Source organism: Theropithecus gelada, chromosome 2 (genome assembly GCF_003255815.1).
Source record: "Theropithecus gelada isolate Dixy chromosome 2, Tgel_1.0, whole genome shotgun sequence".
In the NCBI taxonomy this organism is placed as follows: domain Eukaryota; kingdom Metazoa; phylum Chordata; class Mammalia; order Primates; family Cercopithecidae; genus Theropithecus; species Theropithecus gelada.
Window position 1 is genome coordinate 110816562 of NC_037669.1, and position 16506 is coordinate 110833067.

The 16506-nt window shown below is 38.9% G+C and overlaps 1 protein-coding gene across 27 annotated transcripts in view; it reads left to right on the forward strand.

Annotated features, from left to right (window-relative positions):
* Positions 1 to 16506, forward strand: part of PEX5L (peroxisomal biogenesis factor 5 like) — a 253897-nt gene that overhangs the window by 181417 nt on the left and 55974 nt on the right. For all 27 annotated transcript variants that reach the window (XM_025376858.1, XM_025376860.1, XM_025376866.1 and 24 more), the window contains one exon: positions 2414 to 2509. In XM_025376858.1, the coding sequence (XP_025232643.1) occupies positions 2414 to 2509 (96 nt within the window). The remainder of the gene's footprint in view (positions 1 to 2413; positions 2510 to 16506) is intronic.

The following is a 16506-nucleotide window of genomic DNA, read 5'->3' on the forward strand; positions in this document are numbered from 1 at the left end:
CGTGGTGGCCCATGAGCCTGGCCCACCCAAGAGTGAGGCGCTGATGCTCCTGCAAGCCCAGAGGTACCCCACCACCCTTCCCTCTTCTGACCACAGGCACCCCTGTAGGCGCCTCACCCTTGAGCTGCCTGTGGGCCTTGCATTTTCCTAGGCAGCCCCCTCAGGCATTTAGCTGCCATTCCCCACTTCTAAAGCCCAGGCAATAGGACTTTGCTAGCACAGACCTCTGCCACTCCAGATCCAGGACAAAAAACAAGACCTCTATCAGTCTCCTGTAACTTCCCCCTTAGCTTCCTGGATTGAACAGAAAACATTGATTGAGAACACCTCCTGGGGCTAAGGAGAGAAAATATCTTTAATTCATTCACTCATCTATTCACTGACAGCGTATTTTCAACAATTATTTATTGACTACTTATGGAGCACCCACTACCTGCTAGGAGACACTGAGGATACAGAAGTATTCCCAGCAAAGAGGAGGAAAAGCAAATTAATGTTTTAATAAATAAATGTTCCACATTTATTAAAGCAAAACAGAGACTAACACTGTTTTTTACGGTCATAATTACTTCATTATTGCTTGCAATCCACAGTATTCTTAGGGCTTCCTTGTTGACTCCTCACCCATGCAATGGCCCCCCAGGGGCAGCTTTTCTGTGTGTTTTCTGTCTTCTTAGCATGGCTGGGTGAGCGCAGCCTCCTGGGAGAAGCAGTGTAGAAGAGTGGTTATGAGCATGGCCTTGAAGCACCAGCCTTGCCACTTACTGGCTGTATAACTTTGGGCAAGCAAATTAAGCTCTCTGTATCTCAACATCATCATCTTGAAAATGGAGTTGATAATACCTACCTCATGAAGTTGTCAAAAGATCAACATAAATTGTAATACCTAAATTACTTAGAATGGTGTCTGGTAGTACTATCGTGTCACGATAGAAGAGGGGGTCCCCTTCAGGACCAACAATGGTAGAGAAACGAATGAAGAGCAGCTGAGCTATATGGAAGGCAAGTGCTGTGTGAAGAGGAAAGTTTTGCTGTAGAACAGTCGTTTTCAAACCATGACTGCTTTTCAGAATTACCAGAGAAGCTTTTCAAACATCCAAGCCCCACCCCCAGTTTCTTATTTAATTGGTTGGGCTGGGGCCCAGGCCTGTTCAAGTAATTACTGTGGAAAGCCAGGGTTGAGCGTCACTACTACAGAGCAATCTAAACACATACCAAGAAGTCACCCTCCGTACCCCACCTGCACTCTATAATAAAAGGGACCGGGGAAATTCATGTCAAGCCCCTCTCCTCCTACTCCCCAAGGCCTAGCTGTGTCTCAGAGCATGCCTCATCCTGCAGCCCTTAGGCATATATGGGCACTCATCCCTTGTCAGGCCCTGTGCTGGGCATGGGTAGTACAAAAGATACCAAACAAGATTCTTATCCTTATGGATCCACTGGTAGAGCAGAGAGATAGACCAAAAAAAAGCAAAAACGAAAAAGAAAACTCTCCAAGGTAAATTGTTGAGTGAAAAAATTGAAGAATGGCATGCCTTTTATGTTTCATATGTTTTTGAAACACATTACTGTACATATTACCATACACATTATGTGTATAAATGTTTATGTAACTGCAGAGAAAAAGGTCTAGTGGTCCACCTCTTATTTTCCATGATTAATTTTTTTCAAAACAAGTATTCATTTATTGTGAAATTAAAATTTAATTTTTTTAATTACAGTGGACTCCTGGGGAAAGGTCTTTTGAAAATATTTGCATTTAGCTAAGTTAAGATGTGTATATACTACATTGCATATTAATTGTGGCAAAGCAGTTGGCCTTATCAGATATGATTTTATCTAAGTGATTCATTATTATTTAATAGAGAGCAATATCCTGAGAAATGAGACATAAGACAGTGCCAACAGAGGGAAAGCAAAAGGAAGAGAATTCTGCATGAAGGTCTGCTGTGTATATAAGGAGAAAGGCCTGGAAGCCACACTTTCATTTCTGCAGCTTTTATGTTTTTAACCAGAGGCTGATCTTCCTTACAAGCTGAAAGCTAGACTTCTAATGGAGATTGCGCATCCTAGCTGTGTATCAGAATCACTTGGAGAGGTTAACTAAAATATCAAGGCCTGGAATCAAGACCAATTAAAATAAGATCTTTGGGAGATGAGGCCTGAGGAGTGGTTTTAGTATGTCCAGGGCTGAGACCCACTGTTGGAAGAATCACACGTGCATGCTCACACACATTTTGACAGCATCTCAGTTTAGGCAACATCATACCAGCACAGTACTCCAAAAATGTCATCAATCACAGATGATTCTTGAACTCTAGAGAAGTGAAATGGGAAAAGGAAAAGTACCTGTACATTTCTATAATATCATGTGATTCTAATATTATAACACTATATGTATGATTGATTTCAGGCTCGACTGACCAAAGAACATCGCTGGGGAAGTGCATTACTTTCTAGAAACCACTCCTTAGAAGAAGAGTTTGAAAGAGCAAAAGCAGCAGTGGAGGTAACTGTTCTTAAAATTAGTTTTTTCTGTTTCATGCTCCTGAGAGTGGCATTTGAAAAATCAAACTTCAGAAAGATAGGAATGAAATGGGTCTTATATTATAGACATGAAATAGCCATGATTATGATTGTCAGAGTGAAACAATCATTTGGTACAGAATCTGGTATAATCAATGTGCTAGAGAATATTTGATTTCCCACCAGGGATGACAAATATGTATTACCTCTTTCGCCAATTCAGCAATAGATTAGCAATGACTGTCAGGAGTCCTGGGTCAGAAAGAACTCTGAGTCTAGTCCAGGTTCTATGGTGAACCAATGCTATGGATTTGCTAGGCCTCGGTGAGGCCAAGTTTCATGCCTTGTATTTTTATCTCGCTAGCATCTAGCACAACATCTGAAACATAAGATCTTGCTGCCTGTGTGATATATATGTTCCTAAGTAGGCGAGAAAAGGGCATGGCTGGAATATTCTAGCTAATGAATAGTCCATCTTGACTTGAGCCAATTTTATTATTAAGAATGTCCAAAACATTGTTGATAATTCAAGTGAATACCTGATTGGAACACTGATTTCTGTATTTAGGCTTCTAATAAGAAAGAGAAAGAGAGAGAAAAGGGAAGAGGGAGGAAAAGAGGGAGAAAAGAAGAAAGAGAAGTAAAAAATAAAAATAAAAACAAAAAAAATTAAAAACATAAATAAACAGAAAGCAGCTTTTGCTGTTTTTTTAATGCATTTCCTTCCTGGGTAGACTCAGAAAGAGTGTATCACAGATGCTATCTCTGCTACTCATCAAAGCTTTGCTAGATTGCTATTTGAGAGTGGAGCTTTTCACTGAACTTACTTATGAAGTTGTTGGAAGCTCCATTTCTATTATGGATATGAAATCTTGAAAATTGAAAGCATTTCTGGAATATGGTTCATTTATGTGACTTGTCTTCCTAGAATTTGTATGAAAGGATTACACTAAAAGGGTGGTCTTTCAGTACCTCTTACTTGAAGTGCAATAAAATCATATTTGCAGTTTAATATTTAAAGGATTCTTTCAATTCTGGGAAAGACTACCAGTCATAATTTCAGATTATTATTCAGAAAGCCAATAAGAGAACACTTTTATTTCACCACAATACCATCTATCCAAATTCCTTCTTTTAATTTTAGCCTTTTTAATTAAAAAATAAAGCTAATGAATATTTAGTGCTCTTGAATGTGATCAACTGATGTATTTGGTTGAGACCAGCTGAGTTCAGTCAAATTGTTCAAATGCATGGAGCTTGTAGCTCAATTTACTTTAAATGTAGGTTTTCCAAAATTAAGAGCTAATTTAAATTTTATCTTTTGAACTCCTACTGTGTGTAGCACACTGAAATACCACTAAAATGATTATTTTAAACCCATGGAATCTTGGGTAAGTAAAGACATTTAAATGTATCTGGTCTCATTTGGAATGAGAAAGATAATGAATTCACATTCAAAAGACTTAATTACAAAGTAACAGATCAACAAGGGAAGAATATCTGTGTATCAAGATATATATATATATACATATTCACAAATCATTTAATCTTAGCTTTGGTAGAGACCTTTAAAGTCATTTATCCCCACCAGACACACAAACCAAAAAATTTTTTTCTATTAAAGCACTTCACAAATTATTTACCCTGTTTCTATTTGAACACTTCCAATTAGGGACAACTCACTTCTTTTCAAGAAAATCCATTTCCATTTTGGACAGTACTAATTATCAAAAAGTTCTTTCTTATATTATGCTGAAATTGGCCTACCAGCAACTTGAAGTTTTGCTTGGTCTTGGTTTTACCCCCTCTGGAGCAAGTCAGAATTAATCTTTTCTCTTCATGCCCATCTCACCCCAGCAAGCCACATCTCCTGGCTTCTCCTTGTCTGTACTGGGACCTGAGTCGTTATTCCAACTTGTCACTAATATTATATAACTACTTACATCTCATTAACCTATCTAGGCCTTAGTTTCCATGCCTCTATGATCCTTTCCAGTTACAAAATCCTAGGAGGCTATAGCTTACTTTAAGTAGTTATTCATTCAGCAAACCATACGGCTGCTTACATGTGCTGCTGCTGATCTAGGTTCTAAAGATAAAGAAATGATCCAGCATTACTCAGCAGTCTAACAATAGCATGGCCCACAGGACCAATTTGGACAAACCACTTGTTCACTCTCCTTTAGTTTCATATCACCTGTAAGTTGATGGACTGGGATTCCCAATATACTAAAACCCTGTAAGTTTATGTCTTCAAGTAAAAAGAATGGTAAGTACAGAATTCCCAGCAAATCAGAAAACTATAAACAGAGTTGCTTAACCGGAAGCCTAGTACTGGGAAGCTTCCCTAAGGAATGAAGGGAAATGGTGCCCACCAGAAGGTGTGAACAGGTGTGGAGAAAAAAGTGTGTGAATGTGTGGGGAAGGAAGAGATAAAGTATTTACATTAAACTGATGGTAAATCATTCCTCCAAAACTTCACACATATGTAGATTATTTACTTCCAGACATTATTCTTACCCAGGGTATTATCTAAATTCATAGCAGAAGACATAATAATATGCCTCAAAAGAGTCTTGGAAATATTTATGCCCATTGACCCAGCCACTTCATAGAATTTATCCTAGAGAAGTAACATGAAAGTTGCAATATTTTATCTGTAGAATTTCATTAAACAGTGAAAATTTAGAAAAAGCCAAAGTATCCCATAACAGAGTTTAACTAAATATCATATCCTTGTAGCAAAATACTATGTAACTATTAAAAATGTCTAGTGATAATTGAAATGGTAGTTTATATATGGAAAGTTTTACAGTATAACCCCAACTTTGTAAAATGATAATAGCATAATAGATAACATGTTAAAGAATGTATTGTGTGCAAGGCACTAAATCAGGAGCATTACATGGCTTATGTCACTTAATCATCACAGCAGTCCTATGAAGAAAGTAAGATTACTATTCCATTTTTCATATGAGAAAACTGAGGCTTAAAGACATTGCAGACAGTTATGTGGCATTTTATAAGCAATTAAGAGAGACTGAAAGTCAACTAGCAAATTGCAAAACAAGTTTAGTAAGTTGCAAAGCAATGATTCTCACCCAGACTCCACAGTTTGTATTCTGAACCACTGCATTGTATGAACATAAAGAGAGTCTGTCTTAGTCCATTTAAGCTGCTATAACAAAATAACCTGAGATATGGTAATTTATAAGTAGTAGAAATTTATTGTTCACAGTTCTGGAGGCTGAAATGTTCAAGATCAAATTGCCAACAGATTTGGTGTCTGCTGAGGGCCCATTCCTCATAGATGGCACCTTCTTGCTGGGTCCTCACATGGCAGAAGGGCAAAAAAGGCTAACAAATTCCCTCAGGCCTCTTGTATAAGGGCACTAATCCCATTCATGACAGCCCCGCCCTCATGACCTAATCACCTCCCAAAGGCTCTGCCTCTTAATATATCACCTTTGGAATTAGGTTTCAACATATGAATTTGAGGGAACACATTCAGACCATAGCAGATTCTGTGCCCAATTGTTAACAATAGTTATTCTTGGATGGCTGGATTTGGAATGGTTTTTTCCTTCTTCTGTTGGCTTATTTGTATTTTCCAAATGTTCTGTCATAAAGATGTATTATGTTGATAATCAAAGGGAAAGTTGTAAGTTATAGACACTACAGTGGGATATAAGATTCTTAAAAGGACTTAAAAGTGTCTTATTCTTTATTTCAAGACAAATAAAGAATGGCGCTGCAGATTGCCTTCATCAGAGGCAATTTTAAATACTAGTAAGCTCCAGATGAAAATCATGCCTGGAGCAAGTTGAATTTTTCCAAAATCTCTGCCTTATATTTTTATATCATCTGATTCCAATGTTCTTCCTATTTTACATTCTATTCCATTTTTGTCATCATCCTGCCTCATGATCGGCACCTGGCCACCTCTCCACTCTCTCCTGCTTCTCAGTCCCCTTACTGAGCTCCTGGTGTTTTCACTTCTGCCTTTCTCTCTGTTCCTCTCCCACACCCAAGTTTACTGCCCACTGTCCCCACCTTCTCTTCTGTCTATATGGAACACTCTTTCCTCAGATCTTCAGGTGACAGGTTCTTTCTTGCCTTTCAAATTTTAGCTGGATTGCCAATGCCTCAGAAAAGCTGAACCTGACCACTCAATTGCCATCACATCACCTAGGCCTTTGTTTTTCATCCTAGTATTTATCATTGGGTCCTTTCTTGTTTGTTTTTATTTATTTATCTGTCTATAATCTGTCTTTCTACGTTAAAAATGCAGCCTCCATGAGAAAAGGGGCCTTGTCTCTTATTTACCACTGTACCCCAATATGTAGAACAATGTCTGGTACCTACAAATAATCAATAAATATTTGCACTGGGAGCGGTGGCTCACACCTGTAATCCCAGCACTTTGGGAGGCCGAAGCAGGCGGATCACGAGGTCAGGAAATCGAGACCATCCTGGCTAACACAGTGAAACCCCATCTCTACTAAAAATACAAAAAATTAGCCGGGCGTGGTGGTGGGTACCTGTAGTCCCAGGTACTCAGGAGGCTGAGGCAGGAGAATGGCGAGAACCCAGGAGGCGGAGCTTGCAGTGAGCCGAGATCATGCCACTGCACTCCAGCCTGGGTGACAGAGAGAGACTCCGTCTTAAATAAATAAATAAATAAATAAATAAATAAATAAATAAATAACTATTTGCTGAATGAATGGATGGATGAATGAAATTCATTCATTAATTAATGTTAATCACTTTGTATGGGTAATACTTTTTTTCATCTATCTATTGTTGTATATAAAATGCTGTATAACCTTCCAACATAACTGTATCCCCATTTTAATAGCTGACATAAACAATTCTGCCTGAAGCATACAGATTTCTGCCTGGGACTGGGCTGCAGTGTCCTCTGTAATTGTCTTGGTCTTGATGTCAGTCAGAGAGACACATTTATAAGAATGCAGGCTCCAACCAATCTTGCCAGTAACATTGGGCATATTTTGTATTTTAGATGGTATGAGTTCATTTTTACTTATACTAAGTAACACCTGGAAATGTCCAAATCAACTAATTTTTTAGCTGAAATGCCCTAAAATAGAATATCCACTATTGGAGAAAAGACAACTAAAACCTCATGAACATTTATTGTTTGTAGTAAATAACCTGGGAACCTGTTTATGTGCAAAGACTGACATTCCTCAAGCTGATGTTGAACTCTTAGTTCTAGTTAAGCCTTATATGGGTGAGGTCTTTCTCTCCATATCTTAGCATTGTATTGAAAAATCGAGTCTAGCGTGGTGCCTCATGTGTGTAATCCTAGTCCTTTGGGAGGTGAGGTTTCACCATATTGTCAAGGCTGATCTCAAACTCCTGGGCAGGCAGATTGCTTGAGCCCAGGAGTTTGAGACCAGCCTGGGCAACAGGGTGAAACCTCGTCTCTACAAAAGGATAGAAAAATTAGCCAGGCATGGTGGCGCATACTTGTCATCCCAGATACTCAGGAGGCTGAGGTGGGAGGATCATTGAGCCCAGGATGTAGAGACTACAGTGAACCCTGATCATGCCACTGCACTCCAGCCTGAATGACAGAATGAGACCCTCCCTCCAAAAAAAAAAGAAGAAGAAGTAAAGGAAAGAAAAATTATCCCTGCCTAAAGTATTGTAATTTTAGGACAAAGAGATAGATACTCCTATTCTGGGCTTTAAAAATAAAATGCATCTTCCCTGAACAAAACAGAGAGGAGCTTCCTACAGCCAGCAGCCTAAATGCACTGTCCGCTAGGTCCCTAGGAAGGATGCACAGGGAGGCACAGGAGTGAGAAACTGCGAAGGAGCTCCCAGAGCTTGGTGAGGCCCAAAGCTGCCTCCCAGGAGTGGAGATTCCTACAGAGAACCGTGCTGCATCTGCAGAGGAGAGGGAAGGTCATGTAAGAAGTCAGCACACCTGCAACCACAGCCAAAAATACCTCCTTCATTACCGTTAGCAGGAAGGGAAACAGAGCCAGCCAGCATCTGGTATTGTGTTTAGCTAGTTAGTCTCTCTAAGTACTGCAACCTTTAGAATACACTGGATTTAGCAACACATTCATCAGACATGCCTAAGCTCCTTCTGTGGGCCAGGTACTGTGCTGGGTGCTAGCAATAGAGAATTGAATAAAATCAGTTCTGTCCTTAAGGAGTAATTAAGGTGAAGAATCACAGATAAATACAAACCAGGTGATCACTCAAGTATAGCTTATCATGTGATATAGTTATTATGGGTTTTATGTCCATCTCTCCCATACCAGACTGTGACTTCCTTCTTTATTCATCCCTCTTTATGTTCCCAGCACCTACCATGGAGTGTGGTGCAAATTTTTGCTGGATAAATAAATGAACAAATTAACAATTTATTATTTTAATGCACCTATTTCATCTAAACATCTCTTCACTAGTGAGTGCTTAAGATATGACTAACTTACTGACCGACTAACAAAGGATGAACTTTTCCCCCTAGATTCAAAATCACGTTTTGCCTAGCTCTAATATTATTATAATGCTTGTTTTATGCCTTTTAAGCAATGTTTTCACAGCTCTGCTTTAACCCTGAGGAGGTATTCTTATAAGCAAATTGTTTTAAAGAATAATAAAATATGTAAATGAGAAAAAATGAGGATGTATGGACAAAGAAGAGTACAGTTCAGTCATCAGAGGCAAGAACAGGAAGCATATCCTTACATCCTTCTGGCAAATTAATTGAGACTATTAAATTCTACTAAGACCTTTAAATTCTAGAGCTCTGACTCTTCTCATCTCCCACTTCTCTTTTCTTTAGCTTTACATGAAATCTTACTTGTGATAGTTTAAGATGTCCACAAATTATTTGATACTCCCTTCAAACTATGGGAGCTTAATTCTCTTCCTCTTGAGTGTGGGCTGGACTTAGTGACTCACTTCTCACAAATAGAATAACGTGGAAGTCATGGTGTGTGACTTTTAAGATTAGGTCATTGTATATATTATGGTCTCCTCCCTGCTCTTCCTCTCAATCATTTACTCTGGGGTAAACCCAGCTACCACATCATGCAGCCCACATGAGGTCTCCTGTCCATACCACATGAAGGAGCTATCTTGTGAATGGATTCTACAGACCCTACCTTGGGATGACTGCAGGCCCAGTCAGCAGCTTAATACCACCTTCATAAGAGACCACAGGTCAGGCCATCCAGCTAAGCTACTCCCTAATTCCTAACCCTCAGAAACAGTGTGACATAGTAAACGTGTGTTGCTTGAAGTTGCTAAGTATAGGGTGATTTGTTAAGCAGCATTCGATAACTACTCCTCACAGTCCCCAGCCTCATCCCATTCCACTACTCTCTTCCTCATCTCCATTCCTAACACCATTTAATACTCCCCAGATTGGAAGATTACCCTTGTAGCACAGGAACCATGGATTCATTCATTCTGGATGGGAATTTTTCAAACTATTCCTCTACTATCTAGCTGGTTCTAAGCTTGTCCTCTCTGATCCCCAAAGGAGAATGAATGAAAACCTTTTTTGTGACAGTCCATGTTCCTTAGGGGACATTCAGCCCTTCACCAAGGATCTGGTTGGGAACTTTTGCCTTTTCTTCTGCAAAGCTCCCAGACCTCTCTTCATGACAATCTTCACTGAAAGCAGCTTTCTAACCTTCCATTTATATGTCCTATTGCAGAGGACACAACCCTCAAGATAGCCTCTCATCAGGCTTCAAGCTAACATTGCCTCCAACAGCATTTTATGAAAAATCATAGTGAATTGGTAATTACTGTTATAAGAACATGGGCAGTGAAAACGTTTACTGCTAACCAGTAATTCCTTGTTCTAGAAATCCAGATGATTGCTGTGGGATGAATGCTGTGTCCCTCTAACAATCATAGGTTGAAGCCTAATCCCCAATGAGATGGTATGAAGAGATGGGGCGTTTGGGAAGTTACTAGGTCATGAGGGTGGAAAATGCCCTTATAAGAGATCTGAGGGAGCTTGTTTATGCTACAAACATGTAAGGATAGAGCAAGAAAGCACTTGCAATGAAGACCAGGCCCTCACCAGACACCTCATCTGCTAGCTCCTTGATCTTGGACTTCTCAGCCTCCAGAACTGTGAGAAATAAATGTTTGCTGTTTGTAAGCCACCCAGTTTATGGAATTTTTGTTATACCAGCCCAAACAGGCTGACAGTGACTTTCTTTATTTCTCTTTAACTTTAACAAATGACATATTATTCAAAACAACACAACAGCTAAACCCAACTTCAGTGACGTAAACTCAAAAATGCTTTCCATATAGAAATTTTGTTTTTACCTGAAACTATTCCCGGTGTATATACTATAGGTCTGATAGGCATCTCAGAAATGCTAAGTGATTGAACAAAATTGGAGACCATTCTTGAACTGCTTTTATTAATATAGGATTATATAAGATACTGCTAACTTGGGAATCCTCCTAGCAAGAAGATTATCCATCTCTAGCACCTCCTCAAATTTTCTTTTGCTTTCTATGACAGTATTACCTCTTTGAAGTGGAAGGGATTAATGCATTAAACATTACTTAAGCCATTCTAACTTAGATTCAGTATCCAAAAAGGAGAAAATCTTCTGATAATGTATGAAAATGTTCTTTGGGCAATATTAAAGAAATCTTGAAGTTAACTGCTTAAAATAGAGATTTCCTAAAGCTTGGTTTGTCATGTTAGCTAACATCCTTTGCAAGTCAAATGTAGATAAATCATATGTTGTGATTTCATTGGGAAAATGGCAAAAGTCCCTCTGCTCTCACATTGATTAGATTTTCCTCTGTTTTAAACAAATAAAATTTTACTTCCAAAAACAATATGAAGCATAGTTAAGAATAATGGTAGAATGACTTGCAAGCTGAGAGATGGTAAGGATAAAAGTATAAGGCAAGATAAGGCCGGGCATGGTGTCTCATGCCTATAATCCCAGCATTTTGGGAGGCCGAGGTGGGTCAGGTGTTTGAGACTAGCTTGACCAACATGGTGAAACCCCGTCTCTACTAAAAGTACAAACATTAGCCAGGCATAGTTGTGCATGCCTGTAATCCCAGCTACTTGGGAGGCTGAGCCAGGAGAATTGCTTGAACCCAGGAGGCAGAGGTTGCAGTGAACCAAGATCATGCCACTGCACTCCAGCCTGGACAACAAGAGCAAAACTCCGTAAAAAAAAAAAAAAAAAGGATAAGGCAAGATCGTCTTAGATAAATTTATGGATAAGTGACCAGTTAAAAAAGAGGGATTTACAGTCTATCTCTAAATTTTTAAGGTCAGAATTATGAGTAGTTGCCATATCCTTTCACTTCCTTTTTATATCTACTATGTAAATCCTAAAGTAATAAAAATATTTAACTTGACCCATTCTAACAAAACCTTAGTTATTCACAGATAAGTCTTCTAGACCGTCAGACTTGTAGATTACCTCCAGACCAAAAAGTAGCTTGGAAAATTCCCTTGACTTTGAATCTGAGAAATCCAGGATCTGCATTCTAGACATGATTTCGTCAATCCATACTTACCGGGCAAATATATGGAGAAGAAAGTGAACATGAAAGACATAAACTCTATCTGAGCCAGCCTTGAGGAGTTACAGACTACTCTGTGCTTCCGTTTGTCCATTGGCATGACCAGGACAATAACTTTTACACTTTTCTCTTCAAAGAGAGTCCCTAAACTCCAATGAGACAGTAGCTTGCAAGTAGTTTGAACTATTTGTTGGAAGGCTTTGTGCCCAGGAATCACATGTTAAACTTATGAGAAAAAGGAAAATAGCATAATAAGGTATGTGGGAAAAGTCTCAAACTAGATGTAGGTCCTGGGTCTAACTTTGAAAATATGGCATTTGGGCCTCAGCTTTTTCATTAGTAAAATGAGTGGTTGAAATTAAATTGGATTTTATGTACTATGAAATCAGATGGAAAACAGATGAACATTTTATTTTAATAATTGTGCATTTATTTTCATATATATTTAAAAATATAATTAGCACTTCAAACTGGTGATTTCACAGACATAATTTAGGCAAGGCTTAAGTAGATTTTGCCTATATAAGTAAAAGAACTGTATTAATTACAAAATACATTGCATAAATAGCAATAAAGTACAGAAATGACAAAAGTTATAAAGCTTAGGAAACTGGTATTGATGATTCTTGAGGTCAATTTATTAGTTAGGGTAACACTAATAGCTATAGAAGATTCCCAAAAATGTGATTGCTCAAACAGGATAGTTTATTTCTTTTGTGTGCAATAAAAGTCCCAAACTAGCAGGAAGATCTACCCCATGCCATTATCCAGGATCCCCTGTTCCGTGTAACTTCTTTCTCCTCCATCCCCAAGGGTGTCATCCTCATCTGCATGGTCGATTCTTACTCCATTCCATGCCAGGGAAGAAAGAGATTGAGGAGGCAGTTCCACTTTCCTAAAAGCTCTGACTCAGATCTCATCTCTTCACACACCATTGGCAGGGATTTAGTCAAGCACACCACACCACCACCATCCCCACTGACCCCTACCCCAAACTGCAAGGGAAGCTGAGAAATGGCCACCGTTCAATTACCACAGTTTGAGTACATTTTGATTGGCAATGAGTAGTTTCTGTCACAGGGCCCTTCCAGCTCTGATATTCTAAATAAACTTTGAGTTGTGGGAGTATTAGAAACCATCTCTCTTTCTGTTTCCCTGTCACATGAACATATTTATTTTACTGTTGAGAGCAGTTGCTATTAAATTTTTTTTTTTTTTTTTTTTTTTGAGAAAGGTTTCACTCTGGCACCGAGGCTGGAGTTCAGTGGCATGATCTCAGTTCAACTCAGCCTCACCTCCTTCCAGGCTCAAGCAATTCTTACACCTCAGCCTCCTGAGTAGCTGGGACTATAGACATGTACCACCATGCCTGGCTATTTTTTATATTTTTTGTAGAGACGGAATGTTGCCATGTTGCCTAAGCTGGTCTTGAACTCCTGAGCTCAAGTGATCTGCACATCTCGGCCTTCCAAAGTGCTGGGATTGCAGGCATGAGCCACCACACCCTGCCAAATTTTTGTTTCTAAAGGAAGAATAACATAATTTTATTTCTGTTGAATGTTCAAAAACCTGTATTTTTCTTAGCAATGCTGAACTGTATAAATCAATCATCAGTATTCTATACAACTTTCTGTAGCATTGAATACTGGTACTCTTTGTTTATTGAAAAGGAACAATAATGAGATCTGCAGGTTACGCACTTTATTTGTGCCATACAGTGAAGCCAGGGGTTAAAATAGTTTTGGTCTTTAATTCTGTATTCAAGTCAGTAAAGCTATCTGCTTATTCTGGTTTTTATAAAAAAACTTCTTTACCCAAACTTTGGAACACCAAGGCAGGAGAACTGCTTGAGCCCAGGAGTTCAAGACCAGCCTGGGAAATATGGCAAGACCCCATCTCTACAAAAGATCTAAAAATTAGCCAGGCATGGTGATGCAGATAGTCCCAGCTACTCGGAAGGCTGAGATGGGAGAATCGCTTGACCCCAGGAAGTCATGGCTGTGGGGAGTCCTGTTGGTTGCACCTTGGCACTAGAGAGAGAACCTGTCTCAAACAAAACAAAACTTGTCTCAAAAAAAGCCTTTTATAAAGTAAAATCAAAATACTGAATGACTAAATACTCTTTTCTGACTAAAAACACTTAAGCTGCTTATTGCTTTAATATGTAGAACATCAAATACACAAACATTCAGGGTTCAATGGAAAGTTGGTAAACTCCTTGTGGGCAAAGAGACATCTTGAATTTCCTTTATTCATTTGACTCTACTCATATGATATGCTTTAATATGCTGGATATATAGCTGTTTAATAAACAAATACTTCCTATTGGTTAAGAGAATAATCCTTTTCCATGAGGGTAACCAGTTATACCTCTTCCTCCCAGGTGATCAGTCATCAGTACCTTAGATCTTATATTAGTCGGGGTTCTCCAGTGAAACAGAATAAAGAAGAGATACAGCTGTAGATCAATATCTGTATATCAATCAATATACAGGTATCTATATATCAATCAATATACAGATATCTATTATCAATCAATATACAGATATCTATATATAAATACATATGCACATATATATCCACCCACCTCATCCAATAGCACACTATATCACCAATAGGAGATATATCAATATATACAGACATATCTCCTATTGGTTGGCTGGGGTGGGTGGATATATATACACACATATATATACACACACACATATATATATACACATATATATGGAGAAAGAGAGGGAGAGAGAGAGAGAGGGAAGGAGGGAGAGGGAGATCTTCATATATAGATCTCTATATATATCTCCATATTTAGATTTATTAGCAGGAATTGGCTCACACAATTGTGGAGGTTGAGATGTCTCAAGATCTGCCATTTGCATACTGGAGACCCTGGTGAGTTTGTGGTGTAGTTCCAGTCTGAGTCCAAAGGTCTGACTGCGTACCAGGAGAACCTTTGGTGTAAGCTCAGTCTAAATCTGAATGCTTGAGGACCAGGAGAGCTGACGGTGTAAGACCAAGTCTGAGGGCAGGAGAAGACCAATGTCCCAGCTCAAGCAACCAGGTAGAGAGAGTAAATTCTCCCTTTCTCTGCCCTTTGTTCTATTAAGGCCCTCAACAGGTTGAATGATGCTCTTCCAATTGGGGAGGGCAATCTGCTTTACTCAGTCTACTAATTCAAATGCTAGGCTCATTCAGAAATACCCTCATAAACACACCCAGAAATAATGTTGAAGCAAATACCTCAGCACTCCATGGCCCAGTCAAGTTGACACATAAAATTAACCATCACAGCTGGGGAGGTGGTGGGAGTGATGAAACGAGGTTGGTTGATGGGTGCAAAAATACAGTAAGATAGAAAGAATAAGTTCTAGTGTTTAATGGCACAGTAGGGCAACTATAGTTAACAATAATTTATTGTATATTTCAAAATAGCTAGAAGATTTGAAATGTTCTCAACACAAAGGAATGATAAGTGTGTGAGGTATTGGATAGCCTAATTACCCTGATTTGATTGTTACACATTGTATGCATCTATAAAATATCACATATACCTCATACATATGTACAACTATTATGTATCAATAATAAATTTTAAAAACTATCATAGATTTTTTTTTTGTTTTTTGTTTTTGTTTTTGTTTTTGTTTTGAGACAGAGTCTCACTCTGTCACCCAGTCTGGAATGCAGTGGTGTGATCTCGGCTCACTGCAACCTCTGCCTCCCGGGTTCTAGTGATTCTGCTGCCTCAGCCTCCCGAGTAGCTGGGATTACAGGCACCCACCACCATGCCTGGCTAATTTTTGTATTTTTAGTAGAGACAGCGTTTCACCATGTTGGCCAGACTGGTCTCAAATTCCTGACCTCAAGTGATCTGCCCCTCTCAGCCTCCCAAAGTGCTGGGATTACAGGTGTGAGCCACCATGCCTGGCCCATCATAGATGTTACTGACATTCCCAGAGGTCTCCTCTGGAACCTCTGGTACTGTCCTGTAAGATGTCACAGGCCATGTTAAAGTTTGGACCTCATACCAGGGATTTATAGGGCCCAACCCATCGTGGCAGAGAAGGGGCTGAAATCCAGAGATGTTAAGGGACTTGGAAACAAATATATGTTGCTGATTATTAGCAGACAGAACTGGAAACCACATTTGCACTTTCCCTTGAAGCTGCTGATAGAAGAAGGAAACTCTGAATTCAGATAGTAAACAGTACTAGAAACTATTTGAACTTGGAATTTGGTTGGAAATATATTTTTCTTTCCTTATCTCAGATTTTTCTTATTAATCTGTTTTAATTTATATTAAAATTACTTGATATTCTTTGAAATATCTAGCAGTCAGTGACAAGGGCAGAGCTACCTTTAATGGACTGAGAGAATTGGAGGCATGGAAAGAGACTAAGGAAAGTGCAGTGG